This window comes from Chamaea fasciata, unplaced genomic scaffold (assembly GCF_029207755.1).
Source record: "Chamaea fasciata isolate MVZ Bird 193981 ecotype frontalis unplaced genomic scaffold, bChaFas1.0.hap1 SCAF_4, whole genome shotgun sequence".
Taxonomy (NCBI): Eukaryota; Metazoa; Chordata; class Aves; order Passeriformes; family Sylviidae; genus Chamaea; species Chamaea fasciata.
This window is the reverse complement of record NW_027094089.1, coordinates 73,586,988-73,608,381: the sequence shown is the minus strand read 5'-3', so window position 1 is coordinate 73,608,381 and position 21,394 is coordinate 73,586,988. Positions and strand designations below refer to the sequence as shown.

The following is a 21,394-nucleotide window of genomic DNA, read 5'->3' as shown; positions in this document are numbered from 1 at the left end:
CGCGAGACTCTGCCTTGAAGGCGCCGCTGCCTTCGCCGGACTACCACTTCCAGCATGCACCGCGCCCGCCACGGGTGGTCCCGGTGGGGTCAGCGCCCGGGACCGGGACCCGGACCGAGAGCGGTATCGGACTGCGGACACGGCCTCATTTCTTGCCAAGGGGGCGTCCCCCCGCAGCGCTTGTCGCTTCCGCTGCCCGCTCGGGCCCGCTGGGCTGTGACGGGGGGCGGGGCGCGGGGCAGGCCGGGAAGGGCGCGGGGCATGCCGGGAGTGCCCCGGCAGTCGGCGCGGGGGCAGCGGCACCGACACCAGCACCGGCAGCGGCGGGATGTGGTACGAGATCCTGCCCGGCATGGCCATCATGGGCGTCTGCCTCACCGTCCCCGGCCTGGCCACCGTCTTCATGCACCGCGTTTGCCACGGCGGCAAGGTCAGCGCGGGGCGGGGCGGCAGGTCCCGAGATCCGGGACGCAGAGGCCCCGTTATCCCCCAGTCCCCGGCGGCCCTCTGGGATCCCTTCCCTCCCGGGCCTCCCCTTACCCCGCCTTCCCTCGGGAGCTCCTGCCCGAGGCCTTAACAGGCGGTTGGCTCTGTGCCTGCAGGAGAAGAGGATCGCCCGCTATCCGTACGAGTGGAGCCTGATGGAAAGGGACCGGCGGCTGTCGGGTGTCAACAAACACTATGTGCCCAAGGTAGGTTTTGGGGGCGCTGGGCAGGTACCGCCGGGGGGAACCGGGACCCAAGCACTGCTCCCCCATCCCCGAGTTCTGGGACGGCCGCTTAGGTGGGCACTGGTCGCTCTTGGGGCTGTCAGATCTCACTCGGTGCCTGCAGCTGGCCTGCCTCTGGGGATGTGCGTTTTAATTCTGTTCTAATTAAGACCTCGGTAATTAAATATAGTTTGAAAATCTGCATTTTCAGATATGCCCTGTTGCACATTAGTGGCAAGAATGATGCAAATATAGCTGTTTTTCTTTTTCAGGGTCTGGAGAACATAGACTAAGGTGTCAGCGCTTTGAAACGTTCATGTATCTACAGAAAATGATTTAACTCTTAAATAAAGCTATACATGTGTTCAGCCCTTGTACTTGTGTTGCTGTGGGGGGGTGATGCTTGCTGGACACCAGGTGCCCACCAAGGCCACTCTGTCACTCCTGTCCTCGTCTGGACAGGGAGAGAAAATACACTGAAAGGCACGTGAGTTGAGACACGGAGAGGGACAGACCATTCATCAGTTACTGTCGAAGGAAAATGAGAGTTGACACAGAGAAATTAATTTAATATATTGACAGATAAGAGCAGGGTGATGAGAAGTTCAATCATAGAACACCTTCCCCCCACTCTTCCCTTCTTCCTCGGTTCAGCTTCACTCATGGTATTTTCTGCCTCCTGCCTGCTGAGCCGCACAGTGTGATGGGGAATGGGGTTTGTGGTAAATGTCATCCCATGTCTCTGTTGCTCCTTCCTCCTCAGGAGAGGACTCCTCACTCTTCCCCTGCTCCAGCATGGGGTCCTTCCCATGGGAGACTCCTTCAGTAACTTCTCAGGTGTGAGTGCTTCCCATGGGCTGCAGTTCTTCATGAACTGCTCCAGCATGTGTCCCATGCATAAGGTGCAGTCCTTCAGGAACCAGCTGCTCCAGCAGGGTCACAATTCCTGCTTGTATGGGCTCCTCTCTCCATGGGCACAAAGGTCCTGCCAGAACCTGCTCCAGCATGAGCTTCCCACGGGGTCACAGGCTGGGTACATCCACCTGCTCCAGCATGGGGTCGTTCCTGGGGTGCAGGTGGATCTCTGCTCCACCATGGACCGGCAGGGGCACAGGTGCCTCACCATGGTCTTGCAACACGTGCTGTAGGGGAATGCACGTGGAGCACCTCCTACTCTCTGTCCCAAGGCCGCATGTCATCCTGGAAGAGCAGCTGCTGGGAATTCAGTACCCTGTGATCTGTTAAAACATTTCTGGCTTCTCTCGGGTAGTACCCGTGATCCTTTCCCTCTGAAGGTCTGTGTGTTGCAAGCGCTGCTGGTTCGGAGCCTGCAGCACCTCCGTGCACCCGGCTGGACAGAGTCCCAGCCTGGCAGAACACAGACTGCAGGCTGCTTTAGCTCCCGAATTGTCCAGAATGGTAAAAAGATGACAAGCAGAGAACCTGCCTGGATCCCACAGCTATTTTCTTGCTCGTACCGTCTTCCCTTCCCGGGAGACAGTGGCTGCTGGGAGGCGCTCCCGCGGGCTGTGCCGGGCAGGGAATGCCGCGAGGCCACCGGGAGCGGCACGGGCTCGCCATGGTGACGGCGCGCCGCCCGTGCCCGCGGGGCCCCGCACAGCGGCAGCAACAGCGCCGGGGCCGGGCACAGCTCCCCGGGGCCGGACGCCCACGCCGGGACCGGAGTCCCCCGGGCGGCCCCCGCCGCGCCTGGGGACCCCCGGCTCGCCCGGGGCAGTGGGGGAGAAGCAGCCGCCTCCCCGGGAGCGCCAAGCGGGGTGAGCGGGTTACAAACCAGGGGCGGTGAGGGATTTGCCCGCTGCTCCCCATGTTCCTCAGATGGGGCCTGCAGCACTCAGACCAGTGCTCTCTCAGTGTTAGTGCGTTTATCTCTCTAAAGGTGAAGCCAACGGACAAGGAAAAGGAAAAAACTGCCAGAGAGGAAAAAGATGACAAACGTGTTCCAGAAGCCAAGGAAAAAGAGAAAGGTATTGTGTTTGCTCTGCTAGAATGTATTGCAGTCTTTTCAGGAGGATTTGTCAGCATTTTATTTGTTTTAGAAACCAAGCATGTAATCAAAAATATCCAGTGGACCACAGCGAAAAGCTTCACAGTGGAGGGAGGACGGCAGCAAATTGAAGAACTAATTTCTGTGAGTCAGAGTTCCATCCTTTCTGGAAGGCCACACCTTCTCACTGTTAAGTATGAAAAATTAAAGGAGAGCTCCTCTGTTCCATTTCAGCACCACCCTCAAGTCAGCTCTCCTAGAAAGAGGGAATCTTAGTGTGATGCATTTATTCAACAGACATGGGGCATTCATGAGAGCTGGCTTCACCACACAGTATTTCTTGATGACGAAGAACTGAAGGACAGCAAGAGGTACCATTACAGAGCTTGCTAGGGCCTCCCAACATGCAGAAAACCCATCCCACAAGCAACAGGCAGTGTCTACTTGGTTATAGTGATCTCCAAATTCAAACCTGATGTAAGTTCTCAGAAATGGTGTGGATGGACTAGTCCTTTAAGAGATAAGAGAACAGTGGCATTCCTGAGGAAGGGAAATACCAGGACAGTGGAGAGACTGGAGACAAGCCAGCAGTTCTCATGAAGATGCTGACAAGGCCTGGACATTGCCAGAACAGTTTCAGTGCTATCAGTTGGCAAGGGCAGCAAGGCACAGAGCAGGAGGCTGGGTTAGTTCCCTAATCATCGGCTGACAGAACTTGACAAAGAGGATCTGGCAGGATCCTACAGCTGCCTTCCTGCTGTTACCATCATCCCTTTCCAAGCAACAATTGTTCTGGGCAGCTGTAAGAAAGGCTGAGTAGGAGTGAGTTACAGAATGAGGGGTCAGTAGAGAGGGAGTGACACTTCCCTCTTCAAGCTGTCTCAGAATCCCTTTCCTGATCAGCCTGAAGTTTGCACCTGTACAATGAACTCTTGCAACTCAAGAGAAAAAAATTGAATAAATTGCACTGAGTAGACTTCTTACCTCCAGGCTTAAGTCATACTGAACCTTAGTGCTTCTACTTAACAGCTATGGATCCCCAAATAAAAGTCAGTGGTTTAACCCCAGCTGGCAACTAAGCATCACAGAGCTGCTTGCTTATTCCTTCCCCACCACTATGGGATGAGGGAGAGAACGGAAAGTGAAAAAAAAAGATTGTAATAATATTAAAAAATAAATAGAACAATAGTAACTATTTGGGGAAAGAAAGTAACAGACTGAGGAAAAAAAACCTATAAAAGACAAGTGATGCAAATGAAAACAATTACTCATCACTAGCCAAACAATGCCCAGACAGTCCCTGAGAAGTATCTTCCCTTTTTGCCCCAACCAAATATCGAGGTTATTTTTTCAGTAAACAGTAGCTCTCACCTAATTACAATGTCTGTTTTTTGAGGGGCTGTAGGTGGCCTCTACTCTGTCTCTGTTCTCTTCCAGACTGTACCTGTGCAGGTCTTCTACAGACTGGAGTCCAGCAGGCTGATTTGGAGGTAAGTGTTATTACACTTCTGTTGTAGCAAGCTTTTCCATTCCAAAACCAAACAGGGTGCTTGATGAAAATAAGTTTGCAATAATAGCAGAGAAGTGGAAGTCAAAATCTTGCTACATGAAACAACCTTGCTTATCACTAGCTTTAACCCCAGAGGCATGAATAGCCACCCCATGGGCATCTGCATTCTCCAGAAATCTGTCCTGCTTTACATGGGTCTAGGTGGGGGTCTTTATTGCAGCAGATAGCCTTATGTGGTGAATAAAGGCCAGCTCTCAGCTGGCCAAACTTGGATTCAGTATTATGCTTACAATCTGCTTTCTTTTTATTCCATTCTCCAGGCCAGAACAGTGCCAGTTTAGAGAAAAGTGGCTTCAGGACATAATTGAAAATAAAATAATGTGCATAGAAAGACTTGCTTGCCGATGAACAGCTCCAATTCACCATTACCAATACTCTATTGTGGAGAACTAAATAAACACCATGAAGAAAGAAAAGGTCTTCCTTAGCAGCATTTCTATTTTGTGGTTAGATAAAAGGCATTGAACCTATGCAAAATCAGCTATGCCCTGACATGACAGCTGTCTCTGTGTGACAGTCCCTGGCAGGTATGGGTGGGGGCAGCAGGATGGAACCTGGTTCCAGAGTGTAAATGGGAAGAGGCAGTTGGGAAGGATTTGCTGTTTGTGAATGCCAGGTCTGTGAAACTCCAGGGAAAACATTGTAGGACTTTAGGACTTTTATTTTCTTGATACAAACATACAAGACACCTCTGCTGCTAGGCTTATAGGAACAACAACAAAAAAATTAGGAGAACAAAAAAGAAACAACCCATCTTGCAAAACCATTTTGTTTTCAAACACTTTTGAGAAAAGAAGTTCCAGGAGATATGTTTGGAAATATGCAGTTGAATCAAAGATAACCACCACGTAAGTACCGCCTGAGCAAAGCCTCCAAGCACAGAGTTTAAAGCAAGACATGTAATACTGTTGAAACAGACCAAAGTAAAATACTACAGGAGTTAAAACAAGGGTTTAATCTAGAACACTTCCATTAACAAAAACATTTCAAATAAATTGAAAGATACATCCTTGTTACCACCTGTGTACATCCAGGGGTTCCAATCACTGCACCCCACTGCACAGATGCCTATGTATAACATAGGAGAAAAAGAAGCAAGCAACTTTGTTCTTCACCATGTGTTTCAGTGGATCGAAGATCAGACCTTTCTATCACTGTTACTTTACACCTCAGTTGCAATCTGCTTGCTCTAAAGTAACTGAAGCCCATCTGTATTAAATTACCAACTCATTTACAAAGTATTTACACATCTGGTTTGAATCACAAAACAAACTCAACTATCTTGAAGAAAAACCTAAATCTGAAAGACTCATGAAAAAATAGTGAGGTTGACAGTCCTGTTTTAAGGACAGGAACTCAGGAGTTCCTTCATTTTTGCCACTGGTGCTAGTAGCTTGTTAAAGGTCTTTCCCAAGCTAAATGATCCTACGATTAATAAAAATGAATGGAATTAAAAAATCACACTTATTGGCATTAAGTAACAAAGCCTTCTCGTGGGATATTTTGGCTTGTCGATTCAAAGCGAGCACAGAACATTGACACCTCTAATCTTTCCTGCCTGTTCCTGCCTCATAGCCTTTCTCTTTACAGGGATTCCTTGTAGATGGTAAACAAACCATCCAAGAAGGTCCTGATGAAAATAACTTTGTTTCCTTGATACAAGTAATTCACTCCTGAGGCTTGGCCCTGTTGGGTGAAAGGTGCTGCAGCACCTGCAGCTTTTTTCAAATCACAACTGGACTGGATTAGCTGCCACGTGGTGCTAGCTATGGCGCACAGCTCAAATGAAGCACTATTTTTCCTCTTTGCCTTTAGTCTTTCTGTAGACCATCTCTCGAAAGCTTGCAAGGATCTTATTCTCTCGTTTCCTCCTCTCCTCCTGGTTGAAGGATGCCAGAGCTCTCTTTTCATCCGCGCTGTAGATCTGGTTCTCCTTACGCAGACGCACAGCTTCCATGCGGCGATGTCTGTGGGGGAGAATGTGGGGAGAACATGTCAGCATGGGCAGAGGGGTGTCAGTGCCCTGTCACAGCTCCCAGCCATCCACTGGCTTAAATGGGTTCAGGGGCTTTAAATAAAAGATACTGAAGTACTAGATGAACCTTCCAACAAAAACGTTGTATTTGTATCCGCTCATTAAGGTAATATGCGTGATCATTACTGAAATATGTAGTGTGATAAGAATATATTTATCTTTCTGCATTTAGAAACCAGACAAAGGCATGAAATCAGACATCTGGCCTTGTTTGAAGGTATATGATCAAACCCAGCTCCCTTGGTTCCTCCTCAAGCCCTGGCCAGGCTTTGGGTGGAACCCAAGAGGAGTATGAAACCAGATGTTCCTGCACTAGAAGTTGTGTAAGCTTGTTTATTCTGCAGTCTATAAGCTGGACCCTCTCACAGTGAAGATGGAGGCCTTGCCTACAGGTGGACACACCATGTAGGAATTCCCAGGAATGGTTCTCCAATCCTTTGCTGTGACCAGGACTCCACAGCTGATGTGCAGATCTCAATGATGGTAAAGTATTAGGATAACTGGTGATGTATCATTCTTAATCACACTGGGCAATCTTTTGCAGTAATGATTAAGTGCATTACTTATCCTTTGTAATGCTTTGCAGTTTTGCACTGTAGCAAATTATACTTACTCCCTAAAAGTTAGTATCTGCATCTTTTGTGATGCAGAGCCTGCCAACTGGCAAAACAGACACCTAAGTGAGACAATCCAAACTGCACACTAACCTTCCCAGGAAGGAGTGTGGTAGAGCAAGGAACTGATTTCTGGGGGCTGTCTGTTCTCAGGCAGTTAGCCAGAAGCCTCCCTTATCCCCAGGGTGTCAGCTGCTGGCTCCCCAAAATTAAAGTGAGTGTTGGTCATAAAGAAAAAAGTGCAGCCAACCTCTCACACAATGATTTGTCTCCTGCTGAAGGGCCAGCAAATCCATGGGGATGTCCAAACAGACCACTTTTGAGCCACCTGACACAAGTACCTCCTCATTTGAAATAATTAGAAAAGTGAAGAACTATGAAGAACAGTGAAGAACTTTTGCTCTTGAGGAAAAAGCTTCCTTGAAAAACTCACTATCCATCTCTAGCAATGGGGAGTTTAGTGTAGACTATTACAAGCAGAGCACCCTCTTCCCCATGCTTGCAAATAGAGCTTGGAAGCACTCTTCTGTTCAGTCAGTAAGAGAGCAGACCTTGAAAATTCCACTGAACCACTGCCAGAATCAAAACCATACCTGCTGCCACTCATGACGTAACCAGAGCTCTCAAACGATGCAATCTCCTCACTTGTCAAGCCGATTTCCCCTCTGCGGGGAATGCGCTTCCCTGCTTTTACGTACTCTGCCATGGCGGCACCTTCCCCGGGCAGGAGGGCATGTCCATAGCTAAAAAAACCAAAAGTGGTGATTTCAGTAGTCTTCAGACAGAGAGAGCCTGAGCTAAACATCCATCTTCCCTGTTCACTGCTATATACAGCTGCATTTTTAAGCACTTTCTTATTCATTCCCACATATTGCCCTGTTTTTTCCTTATGACAATACTAGCAACAACATCTTAAATTATCAGCTGAGTTCATTCTGATGACACTACGAAGTCACAATACTGCAGAGCTTTAGAATAAAGGCACTTAGGATTCATTTTTCTAGGAATCAAGGCTGAAAAGCATAAACCAGACTTTTCTACCCAAAGACAGGTCAGGGGACAGCCTAGCACCACTAGAACTTCTGTCTGTGAGTTTTTGGCACAGCATTTCTCCCTCTGCATGCCTTACTGTTGCAATAGCCCTTTCGAACAGTAACTTTCACACCTGATTTACTTGATTTGATCAAAGTACCATTAGAGCCGTGTACTCACTTCAAAGGCCTATCATCCTGAGATGCATGAGTTTTGGGAGCCTCTGGTCCAATCAAACTATCAGCTTCAGTATTTTCTGCAACAATCAAATAATAAGGAAGATTACTCTTGTGCCCATTGTTCTTTGTTATCAGAAGTGTTTCACAGGTCAGCAACACCTAACAAAGAATTCACAGAAAGGAAATCAAGAAGTTTCCACCCAAGTTTAAAGTCAGGTGAACCTACTTGACCTCTCGATCCAGAGATCATCCCCTTGAAGCACTTCATCATCGGAATCTTCACTGCTTGAATCACTGGATTCCTTCCTGCTCTTCTTAGCTTTCTTTTTCTTATACTTCTTCCTGTGATAAAGCCAGACAGACATGCTATTTATAAAAATTTAAGATGAAAAAGGTGCTTGGAATCATACTCAAATACTTAGTTTCTCAAGGCAACTTCCACCTATCGGAAGACTGGCTGTCTGCTGTTTCATACAAAACACTTCACAGTGTAGCCAAGACAATATATATGTTGTGTTTTGACTATCATAGAGTGTGAGAAAGTGGTTCTATAAGGACTGATTGTGCACAATTGTGTAGATTTAAATAAAATCCATCAGATTAATATTATTTGCCAGGTCTTGCAAGTTACCCAAGGTCCTCAGGCTCCCTTGGGGCCTGATAAGAAAACTGACCTGCCCTCCAGCCAACAGCAGCCAGAATGACACACAGCAACCACAACACTTACTTTTTGCTCTTCTTTTTCCTCTTCTTGCTTTTCTTTTTATCTTCATCTGAAAAAGAAAGTGTATCTATTGTCAAAATGAAATGTTTAGTTATAACTAAATGGTTTACTACTATTTAATATAGTAGTAGTATAGCAGCGAATAACATGGCATGTCTTTTACAGCCCCAGTGTTCATGGAGCTGTGGGCTCTTTGACTTTCTCAACCCTAACAATAACCCTAAGCCAAACCCCATCACCAGGGGTGGCAGTAAAGATCAGAAAGATGTAGGAACAGCACAGCTGGGGCCTCACCAGGATCACCTTGGCATGCCTTTTCCAGCCCCAGTGCACCTGGAGCCATAGGCTCTTTTGCTCTCTCAACCCCAATCACTCCCCTAACCCTACTTCTAAGAATTACACTAACCAGTACCCCTACCAATTAACCTAATTACTACCCTAACTACTATCCCAACCCTGAGCCTATTTCCATCACTAATTGCCTCCACCAGAATTCCCTAGTACACACACTGATGGGGCTTGTTTATACTAGGAAAGTATTAGTAGAGAGCTCCCTGCAGTACTGGTCAATATGAGAACATATCAAACAGATCTCTGGCATGAAAAAGTGGATGCTAAATTCAGAAATCCCATTTCCTGAGGCACGACTGCAAGCTGAAACCCTCTTGTCTTACCACTGGAGTTCTGCTCAGACTCAGAGTCACTGTCGCTGTCCTCAGAATGTTTCCTGCGCTTTCTTTTGGACGCTTTACGTTTTTTCTTTTGTCTTTTCTTCTTCTTTTTCTTCTTTTCCTCTGGAATGTTTTTAAAGATAACATTAGAGAACAAAGAACATCTAGTTACATATGTATTCCCTGATCTTCCCAAAGCAACACTCTCTTTGAGCTGGAGCCCACCCCACTCACTTCCAAACCCAGCTAAGCCAGGGAACCTCCTGCAAGCAGCAGCAGCAGATTCTAAGCCACAGTAGCTTCCCATTTTCAAAAAAGCTGTGCAAGCCAAACAAAATACCTTCTGAGCTGGAATCCGAAGAACTACTCTTAGATTTTGCTTCTTCATCTTCTACCGGTGTGTGCTCATCGGAGCTGAGTAAAATAACAGTTTGCTACTTAAAATCTGTTTTGTTGTACTCAAGATCAAAGGTACAAATATGACCAAAGACATTTTGAGTCAATCCTTGCCAGGGAGTAAAATTTTAAAGAGCTAATTTAGCCTGGGAACTGCAGTCAGAACCACAACACAACAATCACCTAATCTACAATAAATCACATTTTGCATAATTGTTACGTTGGAATTATTTGGTGGGAAAAAAAGGTAGTAATCTCATTATGTTGCTTCAAAAAGGAACTGATACAGTAAGTATTGTGGCATCATGACTAGTGCAGGGATAAAACATCTTTATAAACCGAACGGATATGTCAATAATACTATAAAAAACATGAAGAAACAATATGCCTTACTCTGGGTCAGGAACTTTTGGTGACAGGCCCCAGACTTCAGGTGCCCCCAGTTCTCCAATTCTCTCTCTCTCATTGAGTCTCCTGTAAAGGGAATCACTGTCACTGACGCCTAGTTTGCCACACCGACATTTTCAGTCCTACATGTTAGTGTTCCTAAGCACCTAAACCACCTACAACAAGGATAAGAAACAACTCGGAGCAAGGGCTCGCAGGCCGGCAGTCTGGCAGCAGAGCTCGGCACACTGCAGAGGATCGGCGGTAGCAGGTGTTAACCCCGCTCCAGCCGAGCTCCGTCCCGTCCTCCCCGGGCGGCCCTGCCCGCGGGGAACGCACGGAGAGCCCGAGAAGGGGCTGAGTGTCCGTGACGGGGCCGCACGGAACCAGGCCTGGCCGCTTGCCCGGCACCCGCAGGCCCCCGCCCCTCCCGGGAGCGCCGTCCCTTGGGCGCGGTGCGGGTCCCGGCAGGGCAGGCCCGCCGCCGCGCTGGCGCTCACCTCTGTCGCAGGATCTCCTCCTTCTCCTTCTCGTAGTACTCGGGCCATTTGCCGTGGTGGTGGTGCCCGTGGTGCGCGGAGGAGCGCGGCGCGCCGGGGCTCCGGGACCGGCTGCGGCTCCGCCGGTGGCTCAGGCGCCTCGGGCCATTGCGTTCGCGGGACCGGGAGCGGGACCGGGAGCGGCGGCCGCGGCGCTCGGAGCTGGCGGCGGGCGGGGAGCGGGATCGGGACGCCGGCGCCATGGCGGCGGCGCAGCCGTTTCCAACAGCTTCCGCCGCCCTCGCGGCCGGGCGGGAGCGGGGCGGGAGCGGGGCGGGAGCGGGGCGGTCCCGCCCGCGGGGTCACCGCCCCACCCGCCCGGCCGGCAACGCGGCGGCGGTGGCTGCGGCGGCGGCGGTGGCTCCCTTTGTGCCCCGCGGCGGCTGCCTGGCAGCCATGGACGCGCGCACGGCGGCGGCGGAAGGTGAGGCGGCGGCGGGGGCCTAGCGGCGGGCGGGGCGCGGTGGCGGCGCGGGTCCGGCTCCGCCCCGCTCCGCGGGCACCGGCGCGGGGCCCCGGCCCCGGGAGCTGTCCAGGGCGGCCCGGGAGCAGCACTGCGCCGCGGACAGCTCACCGTGTCCCGGTGGGCTTCTCCCTTCTTGGCCGGGCCTGGCACCGCCTGACACGGCCCGGCCCGGGCAAGGCCCGTTTCCAATGTTCAGGCGCCCGGCACCCCCCAGCGCGGCCTGACACTGCCGCCGCTCCGGTGCAGCGTCTTCGGGCAAAGCTGACGGGACGAGAGGAAATGTTGCGTCAAGTTGCGTCAGGGGAAGGTTAGGTCGGGTACATGGAAAATTTTTTCGTGGGAAAGGTTGTCATGCACAGGAGTAGGCTGCCCAGCGAGGTGGTGGAGTCACCATCCCTGGAGATGTTACGTGGAGATGACACTTGGGGACATGGTTTAATGGTGAACATGGTGCTGGTGCTGGGTTCGCGGTTGGAGTTGATGATCTTAAGTCTTTTCCAACCTTAACCTTTACCTATGAAAATGATACAAATTATGTGTTCAGATAAGACATCCACTCTCCTGTGAGTGCCCTTTCCCTTCAGGTTTGACCGCGTTGCCACCGAGCTTTCTTTTAAAAAACCCCGAGTTTCTGCTCAGCTCCCAAAACTGCAGTGTAATATCGCTGGGTCTGGCCAGCTCTGTGTAAACGGGGCATTTTGGGCAGCTGTTCCACCCTGGGAAGCCCATGCTAGTTTATGCTGTCTAGAAATTATTTCAGGGTATGTCAGTCTCTTTTTCACAAATGAAACAATATTTTAGCTCCCAAACCTACCATAAGTGGCATAAAAAAATCTGTAACACGGAGGATGCCTATTTAAATTGTGTATTTTTTGGGTGCAAGTAACCATGTGCAGAACAGGGAGGGAAAAGATTTACCGGAGATTGCCCATGTGTGTGGTGTTACTGTCGCCTGTGTCTGTGTGAGGACAGTCTGGTTTCTCCCTTCCTTTGATTATTTTGGCAAAGAGATCTGACTAAATGATGACTAAAACATCTGCCTCAGGAGCATTCTGCACCTGTGTTACCTAATATCGTAAGGTCATTTGAAGTGCTTTTGTACACAAGTTATAACGCTCATGCAGTACATAACAGCATCTATAATGTCAATAAAAAGGATCACTGGACTTTAATTCAGTTATATGAGACTTTATATAGTGGGATTGGCTGGGGAAATACTCTTAGAGATTTGTTCAAAACACAAACAGTGGAAAATTTTTATTTTGGAGTCTTTCAGAAGCAGTGTGTTTTTATTTGAAATTTCCACAGTGGAAGAATATTTCTATTTTTAAAGATAGTCTTAGGTAGGATAACTATTGAATTTCAATTTTATTGAAAACCCTTAACTATTCTGCTTATAAAATTTAACTTACTTTAATGTAAAATACATGTTTTCAGGATGGAGAATGTTACTTTGTCTCTCAAATTTGTCAGCTCTTTAAAAGAATTTTCTATTCTCACAAACTGGATTAAAAAAAAAACAAAACAAAACAAAAGAGCTCCTCAAATTGCTTAATTGAAAACTTGTTACTGAATTGCATACTTTTTTGTCTTCTCACAAAAGCCTGCACATAAATTTCTTTAAATTTGTACTTGATATTTTCAAAACCTCTATCCCAGTGGTTTTTTTGATCACTTCTATACATTAAAACAAAAGTTGCTATTGGGTCTCTTATGTATTTTTTCAGTTCCAAGAATACCCCATGCATTTCCATATCCCAGATGTTTCTTGTCAATATCTTAGATAAAATGGTTCTTTTGTATTGTTATTTGTATTTTAAGATTTTAATGTGACTTGAATCCCCAAACACTTTCTAAAGGCTTGTCTAAGGACAAAAATAAAAATAAAAATAAAAAACAATCCATAAACTAGGAGATGCATGCTGACCAAAAAAAAAAAAAAAAAAAAAATTTTTTTAGCTTTCAGATGCAGCAAGACAGTGGCAGCTTCAGTCAATGTGACAATGGGGTCTAGATTCTATATCTGACAGAAGGAGCTGCCATAGAGGAAGGCTGCTGTGAGAAAGGTAAAATTCAAGGAGATGGTGCAGCTCTCCCAGCAGCTTTTTAAAAATCAGGCAGTATTTCTGTGCCTAAGAATAAGTGGTTCAAACTTGATTTTAGAGATCTGGTGATGCTTCAGGAGCAGGGTTCCTTCCAAGTCAGTGCTCATCTGTAGCTGTAAATTTTCCTGTTACTTATTTAGTGTTGGAAGAGGCAATAAGAAGAGAAATCCTTAAAGCTGGAGGATAAAAGGCTAAGAAATTGTTGAATTTGGGCCATCACACATTTTTGGAGGAAAAAAAGCGCTGGATTAAGTATTAAAACAATGATAGTGTTGTTTTCATTTAATATAGCCTCCTGTGTAAAAATTACTAAGAACCTGTATCAAAGGAGAAAACAATTGAGGGTCATATGAGGAAGAAAAGCCTGTTTTTTTCCCTGATGAGTGTTTTCTATTATTTATTCTCCCTCAATTGACTCTCTGGTAAAACTTATAAATAAAGAGAAACTGGTTTTGTAACATTTAAAATCTGAAGGCTCACTTCAAAAAGGCACTTCTGTTACTAAGTATACAAATACAGGGAGTCTTGGCAGATGATTTTCTTGCTAGAAGAGCTCATAAACCTGGGCAGGACCATTTCATTGCTGATTTATGTAGTGAAGGACTGCAGTAATTTCTGCCAGTGACTGTGGCCTGTTCATGTTTTTCATTGAACTTGACAGGACATTTGTTCTTGTCAAAGTTTTTGAATCTTAAGAAAAATCAGGAACCCCTGTGGTTCAAGCCCATAGAATGCATAGGGGAAGAAAAAAAAAAAAAAGAAAAAAAATAGAAAATAATAATAAGAAGAAAAGAACAGATCAGTAACATCTCTTTTATCAGAAAATGAAAAATATTTTTTACGATCTTGGTGTTTTTCGAGCATTCCTGAACAGCAACGTTTTCCAAGTGACGAGGATGTGTCTCTTTGGTATCCAATTTGCCGGGAGTCCCATTTTGTCAAAGATACTTTGTGTCAAAGCCGTACGGGTCAGTTCGGGCGCTGGCAGAGTCTGTCTAAGACGTGTCACCAGGGTGTGAAGAATTCCAAATAAATGCTCCCGCAGCAGGAGCAAGGGTGCTCAGGCGTGGGTTTCAGCTCCCCTCGGTGCTGGGCGGAGGTGCCGGCTGCCTCAGCGTTGGCAGGGCAGCGCCAATGCCCCCGGGAAGGGAAGGAGATTCAGAGGGAAATAGCGTCTCCACTGCCTTATCCACACGGTCAGCCGTACGGCAGGTGTCGGGGGTTTACTGCCGCCTCCGCCCGGGACGCGGAGCGCGGGGGAGCCGGGCGGGAATTGCCAAGGCCGCAGCGAGGCCCGTGTGCGGCTCCCGAGGCGTCCCAAGGCCTGCGCTGAAGCAGGGTCGGGGCCACACTCGGCACCTCGGCGGCCGTAGGCGGCCTCCTGCAGGCGAGAGCGGTGACGCTGGCGGTGCCTCCCCGGCTGTGTCCGGAGCCCCGGAAGCGCCGAGTCCCGCGGCCCCGGGGCTGCCGGCGGCGGGGGAGCGCGGGGCGGGCCCGGCCCGAAGGTTCCCGAGGCCGCTCGGGTCAGAGCCGAGGGCAGCGCCGGCAGCGCCCCCCGGCGGTGGTGCGGCGGGTCCGGTGGTGCGGGAGGCAGCGGAGCCGCGGCCGGAGCGCGGCGCAGGTAACGCGGGGAGCGCGGACTCGGGGGGCTCGGCTGCCCCTCTCGCCCCGCTGGGGGCTCAGCGCGGCTCAGCGAGCGGGGAGCGGCGGAGGGGCCGCCCGTCAACGCGGGCCCGGTGCCGCCAGGCCGCTCCGCGGGCCCGCTGCTGTCAGCGCCGCCGCTCCCGCTCGGCCTCCGGCCGCGGACCGGCCGCTGCTGCCCCGGGGGGAGGCGGCCCCGCTCGGAGCGCGCCTTCTCGCGGTCAAGCCCCCCGGGACCGCGGCGGGAGCCGGGCGGGGCGCGCTCTCCGGGCCGGCGTGCGGCGGCCGCGGGGCTCCGGCCTCAGCGCCTCATCCGGCCCGGCCCGGCCTGCGGAAATAAAGTTTCACGGGTAAAATTAGAGCCCGTGACTCGCTGTTCTGTATTTTGATGTTGTTTTTTTTTTTTTGTAGCTTAATGGGGGGCTTTGAATGGGCAGTGATGACACATGGGTTAGTTTGGCTTAGCAGATCTGATTTGTTATGGTGCTGCTTCAGTGTCTCAGTTTGAAATAAAAAGCTTTGCGAATATATGATATGGGGTTAAAAAAAAAAAGTTTAGTTTTCTGGGGAAGGAAGTGCACTATTTATTGCGTTTTCATTAACTCAGTTGACTGGTAATATACAGACACCCAGATTCTGGTGACTGGCCATAAATAACTTCATCTTGCTGGGCTTTTTCGTAACAATTTATAGAATATTTCACAACTAAAAAGAAATTACTAATAATTTTTAAAGCCACATGAGGGACCCAAAACTTAAATCTTCTTGGTTTTATAATTAACTTTATTTGCTGTTGCCTAAGATGAGTCGTTTCTCTGTTCCCCACCTTATAAGAACAGAGAATATATTCAGAATTCTGCTTACCTTGTGTAGAAGGTGAAAAGACAAACAACAAGAAACAAATTTGCAGAGTGCAGTAGCACATAATCTTCTGAACAGCATCTCAGATTTGTTTTTTCCTAAAGAAAGAATAGACAGTAAATACGTGAACGTTGTCATGCGGTTAAAACTGTAAATCTGTGTTTTTACTAATTTGATATCTTTTGCTTTCCCTTTAGAAATGGAGGGGAAAAAGCTTATTTCCGCAACAGACACACAATATTCTAGCGTGCTCCTTCAGTCTTTGAATGAGCAACGTGGCCATGGACTTTTTTGTGATGTTACAGTCATTGTGGAGGACCGGAAATTTCGAGCTCACAGAAACATCCTTTCAGCCTCAAGCACATATTTTCACCAGCTTTTCTCAGTGGCTGGTCAAGTTGTTGAATTGAGCTTTGTAAGAGCAGAAGTTTTTGCAGAAATTCTTAATTATATTTATAGTTCCAAAATAATCAGTGTTCGATCTGATTTACTTGATGAACTGATTAAATCAGGGCAGGAGCTGGGTGTTAAGTTCATAGCTGATCTGGGCATACCTCCGGCTGAAGGCAAAAATGTGCCAAGAGAGGTCAGAGACAGTGCTTCAGGACCTTCAACTTCTAGCCCAAATCAGAGAGATGCTGAAACACAGGTGACTGTAATCAGGCCAGAGGGTCAAGAGGCAACAGATGGGATGCCAGTTATAACACAGTCATTCTCCTTACATGGCATAGAATATGAGACTACAAAAATTACAGTGAGCGATTCGGATGATGAGGATGATGATGTAATTTTTTGCTCTGAGATTGTTCCTCCAAAAGAATGTACTAAAGAAAAAAATGCTGCAAGCCAGAACCAGCCTTGCTCAAGTCCAGCTGGAACTTCTGACCAAAAATCCTGTGGCAGTGGTGGCTCTCCCCATTTGACGAGCACCACAGCAGCTCAGAACCTCGCTTTGTCTGCCAGTCAGCTGAGCCCAAACCAAACACAGCCAGGTGCTGAATCACTCATCTCGGCAACGCCGCAGCATTTTGCTCCTAATATCATTGTGCTAAACAAGCCTCTGCTTAACTCATCCCTTGGTGCCAGCTCCTTGCATCAAACACATGTGACTCCTACAATTAATTTAGTTGAGGAGAACCAGCAGCCATCCAATAATGGATCCATAACTGAAGTGGAAGCGACTGCTGTTGATGATGAAGAGGTTGTTGAAGATGATGTTGATATCATTAGTTCCTTTAGTCCTGGTTCGGTCAGCAGCAGCTCTTTGGTTCAGCAGCCTTCTGTTCCCAAGGCAGCGAGCACTGAAGGATCAGGTGTACAGAAAAAACAGGTGGTTACATCTTCACAAGAGACATCTGCTAAACCTGGAGAATTTAAAATAAAAATCTCAGATGTCCTTTCTGGAAACAACAAGGAATTAAGTTCGGGTCTAGCATCAAAGAATGTGGCAGATGGGCAGAAAATCATAACATTAGATACAGCAACTGAAATAGGAGGTTTATCCACAGGCTGTAAGGTTTATGCCAATATCGGTGAGGATACCTATGACATAGTCATCCCTGTGAAGGGTGATTCTGAGGAAGGGGAAGCCAAGCCCGATGACACACCCAAAAAGTCTGATGATGAATCTCCAAAGGGGAAACGCATGAAAGTAAAGCACGATGACCACTACGAGCTCATAGTGGACGGCAGAGTCTACTACATTTGCATTGTGTGCAAGAGGTCGTACGCATGTCTGACGAGCTTGCGGAGACATTTTAACATCCACTCCTGGGAGAAGAAGTACCCCTGTCGCTACTGTGACAAAGTTTTTGCCCTTGCAGAATACCGCACCAAGCATGAACTTCACCACACCGGGGAGCGAAGGTACCAGTGCTTGACGTGTGGCAAATCCTTCATCAGCTACCAAATTACGGCCTCCCACATAAGATCAGTTCACAGCCAAGACCCTTCTGGAGACACCAAGCTGTACCGGCTGCACCCCTGCAGGTCCCTGCAGATCAGACAGTATGCCTACATCACTGACCGCCCCAGCAGTGTCCCAGGAATAAACGAGGCGGGAATTGTCTACCGTGTTGGCTCAGGGAAGGATGGCACTGAAGGAACAACATCCAGCTCTGTGGCCAAACAAATCAGCTGGGATGACATTTTTGTTCCACAGGGGAATGAAACAATTTTTAAACAAAACCCGTCAGAGGGAAGTACTGAGTTTGAGTTTGTGATACCAGAATCTTACTGAAATGTTTGAAATGCTGGAAAAAGGATTCAGTGCAGGAGCATTGCAGCTGTTTTAACAGAACTGTTGAAATTATTGTAAAATCAAAGGTTCAAGTCAAAAGAAGTTAACTTCTTTTAAAAAGTCACCAAATATAACACTTAGATGGGCCATGCTAACTGCAGTGGTTTCTGGAAGCAATTAATCAGAAAATTTACTTTAATACAAAGGCATTTCTAAGGCACTAGCAGTGTTTTCTGTTATGTTAAATTGGATCAAAACATGAGGATTTGTGGCTTGAAAATATACAATTCCTTCTAAAGAACTAGAAATATTTCTAAAATAATGGAGGTATTTCCTGTACCTATACTTACCATGTAAACCCTTTCTTTCATGTTAGCACTTTAATGTTGAATTCTGTTTAGGTGTTAACCAAGAAAACAGTTGGATTTTTTTCATCATAGTCTCTTGGTCATGGAACTATTTAAAAAAAATAATCCCACAACTTGTGAAAAAGGGGCCAAAATAGATGATCCCCTACTACACTGTAGTAGTCTGTTTTTGAGCTAGCATTTTAATTCTGCTTTTATAAATATTATGAATTATATCTGTCTTCATGAAAAAAGTCTTGTTAACAAGCAATAGTCAGTTAGGGCTAACCTGAACAAAATTTACTTACACTTGGCAGTATGGTGAGCAAAGTATTCAGTGTCCTGGACCATGATATTTTACTCTTTGCAATGAGAAAAAACCAAACCCCACAAAACTCAATAGTGAAGAAGCTTAGAACACTTAGGAAGGAGACAATGTTACCTTCTTAAAGCTTGAGAAATGTTGTTGCATTTTCTTACTACTGGAAAAAATGGCAGTCATTAGTTTGATATGAAGTACTGTTCCTTTTTTCTTTTCCACTTCAAGAAGAATGGCTTCCGTCTGGAGTTTAAAAATTAATGATAAAAATATCTTTTGTTTTTAGCTGAAGGCTTCTCAAAACTATGAATTCATCTAAGTGCTGTACTGGTTTAGCACTGAGATCCTGAAGATCTTGTATATCTCTTTGGATTTCCCACCCCCCAAAGTTGTCCCCATTTATACATTTTGGAAGGTGAGGACTAAACCAACAACCAGAAAATACTCTTTATTCACCATGACTCAAAGTATAATTTTTCTATGGTTGTCTAGTTGTCAGCTGTTTCCAGGTTTGGGTTTATTATGTTGCCGTTTCATCCTTCTTGCAATTGGTGCCTGTTTAAGCAATTAAAAAATGAATTAGATATCCAGCTTGATCAGGAAATGGTAGAGAAAAACAGCTGTTTACTGGAGTCATAGTTTAGCATTTCAGAGTCAGTGACTTGTTGATTTTTGTAAATGGTAATATGAAAATTCCTCAAATTCTAGAGGTGACTGAAAAAGACTGTTGTGCGTAGTACTAGTTATGGAAACCTTTCACTGCTTAAATTGCAGTTTCAGGTTTCTCTTTTCTTTTTCATGTTTTAAGTTAGCATCTTGATTTTATGACTTTCAAAGTTAAAGGGTTTAGACATACAGTACTCTTCACAGAAAGGCACTTAAATGGTAAATGGTTCAAATATTAGTTGAGCTACAAAAAAGGTACCAGAAATCCACATGGGCAATGATGGGAGGAGGATTTGTTTATGTGGTGCATATAATGCTCAGCACTTCTCTTTTGTCAGCCAAGAACATGAAATACCTGATTATTTCCAGATCGTATTGCAGACCCCTTTGAATACAATGGGTCATGCTCCAAATGTGGGATGTAACTGAGGTGGCATTTCTGCAGTCAGACATTATCCTCATGTGACATGAGTGTGGATTGCCTGTGTCAGCTCAAGTGGCTCAGCCTCAGCTGGCTGGTGCTGTGGTGGGACTTCCTGACCTTTGTGATGAGACAAATGCAATGTTATTTTTGTTATTGACATGATGCACGTTTAATCACAAAATAGTCTTGAGTTGGAAGGGACCCACAAGGATCATGGCCTGTATGGGGACCTGGAATTAAGCATAATGACTATCACTGTTTGCTGCTGATATATTTAAAACCTTAAATTAAACTGTGCCTAGTAAAGGTCTCTTTTTGGAGGAAAACTGGAAAATTAGGGCTTTGTAACTATTTTCACTAGAAGACTCGTGCTTGCATGTGTCTCAGGGTCTTCAGTTTTCCTTGGAAGTGTTTTTTGATATCCAAAGTCCAGAGGTATGTAAAGCTTTTTTTTTTTAATTTCACTTCTGATATTTATTGGTTTGGAAACATGTTAAATCCATTCTTTGAAAACTTTTTATGGGGCCATGAGTAAGTTTTTCTATTTAGATTTCTGGTTATTGCACTTATATTTGTGGGTTTTTTGTCTTTGTAAGCATTTAACTTCCAGTTTAACTTAATGAAAAAACTTATGTAAATATTAAGAAATTGGCTTTGGGATAATGGAAAAAAAAAAGGTTGAATCTGACAAAGCATTTATATAGGAATGAAAAATCTCAAAATTTCAAAAGTTTCATTTATTATGCATATAAAACCATTAACAGATCTGCTGCAGAATATGGTAATGGTGGTTGCACCCTCACTGTCTGGTTTCTTTAGAGATTCATACCATAACATTCCACTATGTGAACTAAATAAATACTGAATAACATCTACTGCTTATTTATTTTGTTCTGTTAAGGCATGCAGCTTCTAAAAAGGTGCAGAAGCTGACAACTATATACATTGAATTCTGAGTTCTACAGGTATTGCCTAGGAAATGTTCTGTGTGAAGCATTCCTTGGTTTTCCCCAGTCTGTGATGTATATAGTTGTACAGTCTTTCCTTAACATACTTTTTCAAGTTGTGTTCTACTTTTCATTAATCAATACATGGTATTAGTTTTTAGAGCTTTCTATGGCAAAAATAAAATTTTAATTCTCAAGATGGGTGTAGTATGTTTCTTTTTGATGGCAACTCAGTTTATATATTCTAACATGTTTGTAGCTTCCTTTTTCAAGTCTTTGGGAATATTAGGGAACCCACTGTGGGGGGGAACAGGGAGAAGTGTTTTTATTTGGGCCTTAATTTTGTTTGTTTTGATGCTGTCTAATTGGTTTTGTTGAACACTTTAAATAAAGCAAATTAGCTCAACAACTCCAGTGTGTTGTGAGCTGAATGCTGCAATGGGTGGGGTAGATGGGAACTCTCAGGACAGGCAGAGCTCCCCTGGAACTGTTGGACCAACTGTTGGCATTGCAA

At 46.3% G+C, this 21,394-nt stretch overlaps 3 protein-coding genes across 4 annotated transcripts; 2 read left to right on the top strand and 1 right to left on the bottom strand.

Moving 5' to 3' along the window:
• The first annotated feature begins 259 nt into the window (after window positions 1-259).
• On the top strand, window positions 260-1,078 carry NDUFA1 (NADH:ubiquinone oxidoreductase subunit A1). The gene is made up of 3 exons (XM_066182012.1): window positions 260-430; window positions 603-692; window positions 983-1,078. Exons 1-3 carry the CDS (start codon window positions 329-331, stop codon window positions 1,001-1,003), a joined length of 213 nt encoding a protein of 70 aa, XP_066038109.1. The 5' UTR covers window positions 260-328; the 3' UTR covers window positions 1,004-1,078.
• A 4,911-nt stretch (window positions 1,079-5,989) lies between these two features.
• On the bottom strand, window positions 5,990-11,083 carry NKAP (NFKB activating protein). Its single transcript, XM_066182009.1, has 9 exons — window positions 10,827-11,083; window positions 10,333-10,413; window positions 9,884-9,957; window positions 9,547-9,666; window positions 8,876-8,921; window positions 8,375-8,490; window positions 8,150-8,225; window positions 7,531-7,680; window positions 5,990-6,255 (listed from the first exon to the last, which is right to left on the bottom strand). Exons 1-9 carry the CDS (start codon window positions 11,066-11,068, stop codon window positions 6,081-6,083), a joined length of 1,080 nt encoding a protein of 359 aa, XP_066038106.1. The 5' UTR covers window positions 11,069-11,083; the 3' UTR covers window positions 5,990-6,080.
• Window positions 11,084-11,200: 117 nt separating this feature from the next.
• Window positions 11,201-21,276, top strand: ZBTB33 (zinc finger and BTB domain containing 33). 2 transcript variants are annotated; one of them, XM_066182008.1, is made up of 2 exons: window positions 11,201-11,289; window positions 16,136-21,276. In XM_066182008.1, exons 1-2 carry the CDS (start codon window positions 11,262-11,264, stop codon window positions 18,175-18,177), a joined length of 2,070 nt encoding a protein of 689 aa, XP_066038105.1. In that variant the 5' UTR covers window positions 11,201-11,261; the 3' UTR covers window positions 18,178-21,276. The 2 variants fall into 2 exon arrangements, with proteins under 2 accessions (XP_066038105.1, XP_066038104.1); XM_066182007.1 differs by lacking the exon at window positions 11,201-11,289 and adding an exon at window positions 11,523-15,057.
• The last annotated feature ends 118 nt before the right edge of the window (window positions 21,277-21,394 follow it).

What these genes read in the sequence shown, in the direction of transcription:
- NDUFA1 (XM_066182012.1), top strand. Translation starts at nt 329, where the DNA reads ATGTGGTACGAGATCCTGCCCGGCATGGCCATCATGGGCGTCTGCCTC. An exon ending in GCGTTTGCCACGGCGGCAAG is followed by an intron (nt 431 to 602) that starts GTCAGCGCGGGG and finishes CTGTGCCTGCAG; the next exon opens with GAGAAGAGGATCGCCCGCTA. An exon ending in ACAAACACTATGTGCCCAAG is followed by an intron (nt 693 to 982) that starts GTAGGTTTTGGG and finishes TTTCTTTTTCAG; the next exon opens with GGTCTGGAGAACATAGACTA.
- ZBTB33 (XM_066182007.1), top strand. Translation starts at nt 14,571, where the DNA reads ATGCCCCCGGGAAGGGAAGGAGATTCAGAGGGAAATAGCGTCTCCACT. An exon ending in GCGGCCGGAGCGCGGCGCAG is followed by an intron (nt 15,058 to 16,135) that starts GTAACGCGGGGA and finishes CTTTCCCTTTAG; the next exon opens with AAATGGAGGGGAAAAAGCTT.
- NKAP (XM_066182009.1), bottom strand. Translation starts at nt 11,068, where the DNA reads ATGGCGCCGGCGTCCCGATCCCGCTCCCCGCCCGCCGCCAGCTCCGAG. An exon ending in TTCGGATTCCAGCTCAGAAG is followed by an intron (nt 9,667 to 9,883) that starts GTATTTTGTTTG and finishes AAAACATTCCAG; the next exon opens with AGGAAAAGAAGAAAAAGAAG. An exon ending in CAGGATGATAGGCCTTTGAA is followed by an intron (nt 7,681 to 8,149) that starts GTGAGTACACGG and finishes TGGTTTTTTTAG; the next exon opens with CTATGGACATGCCCTCCTGC.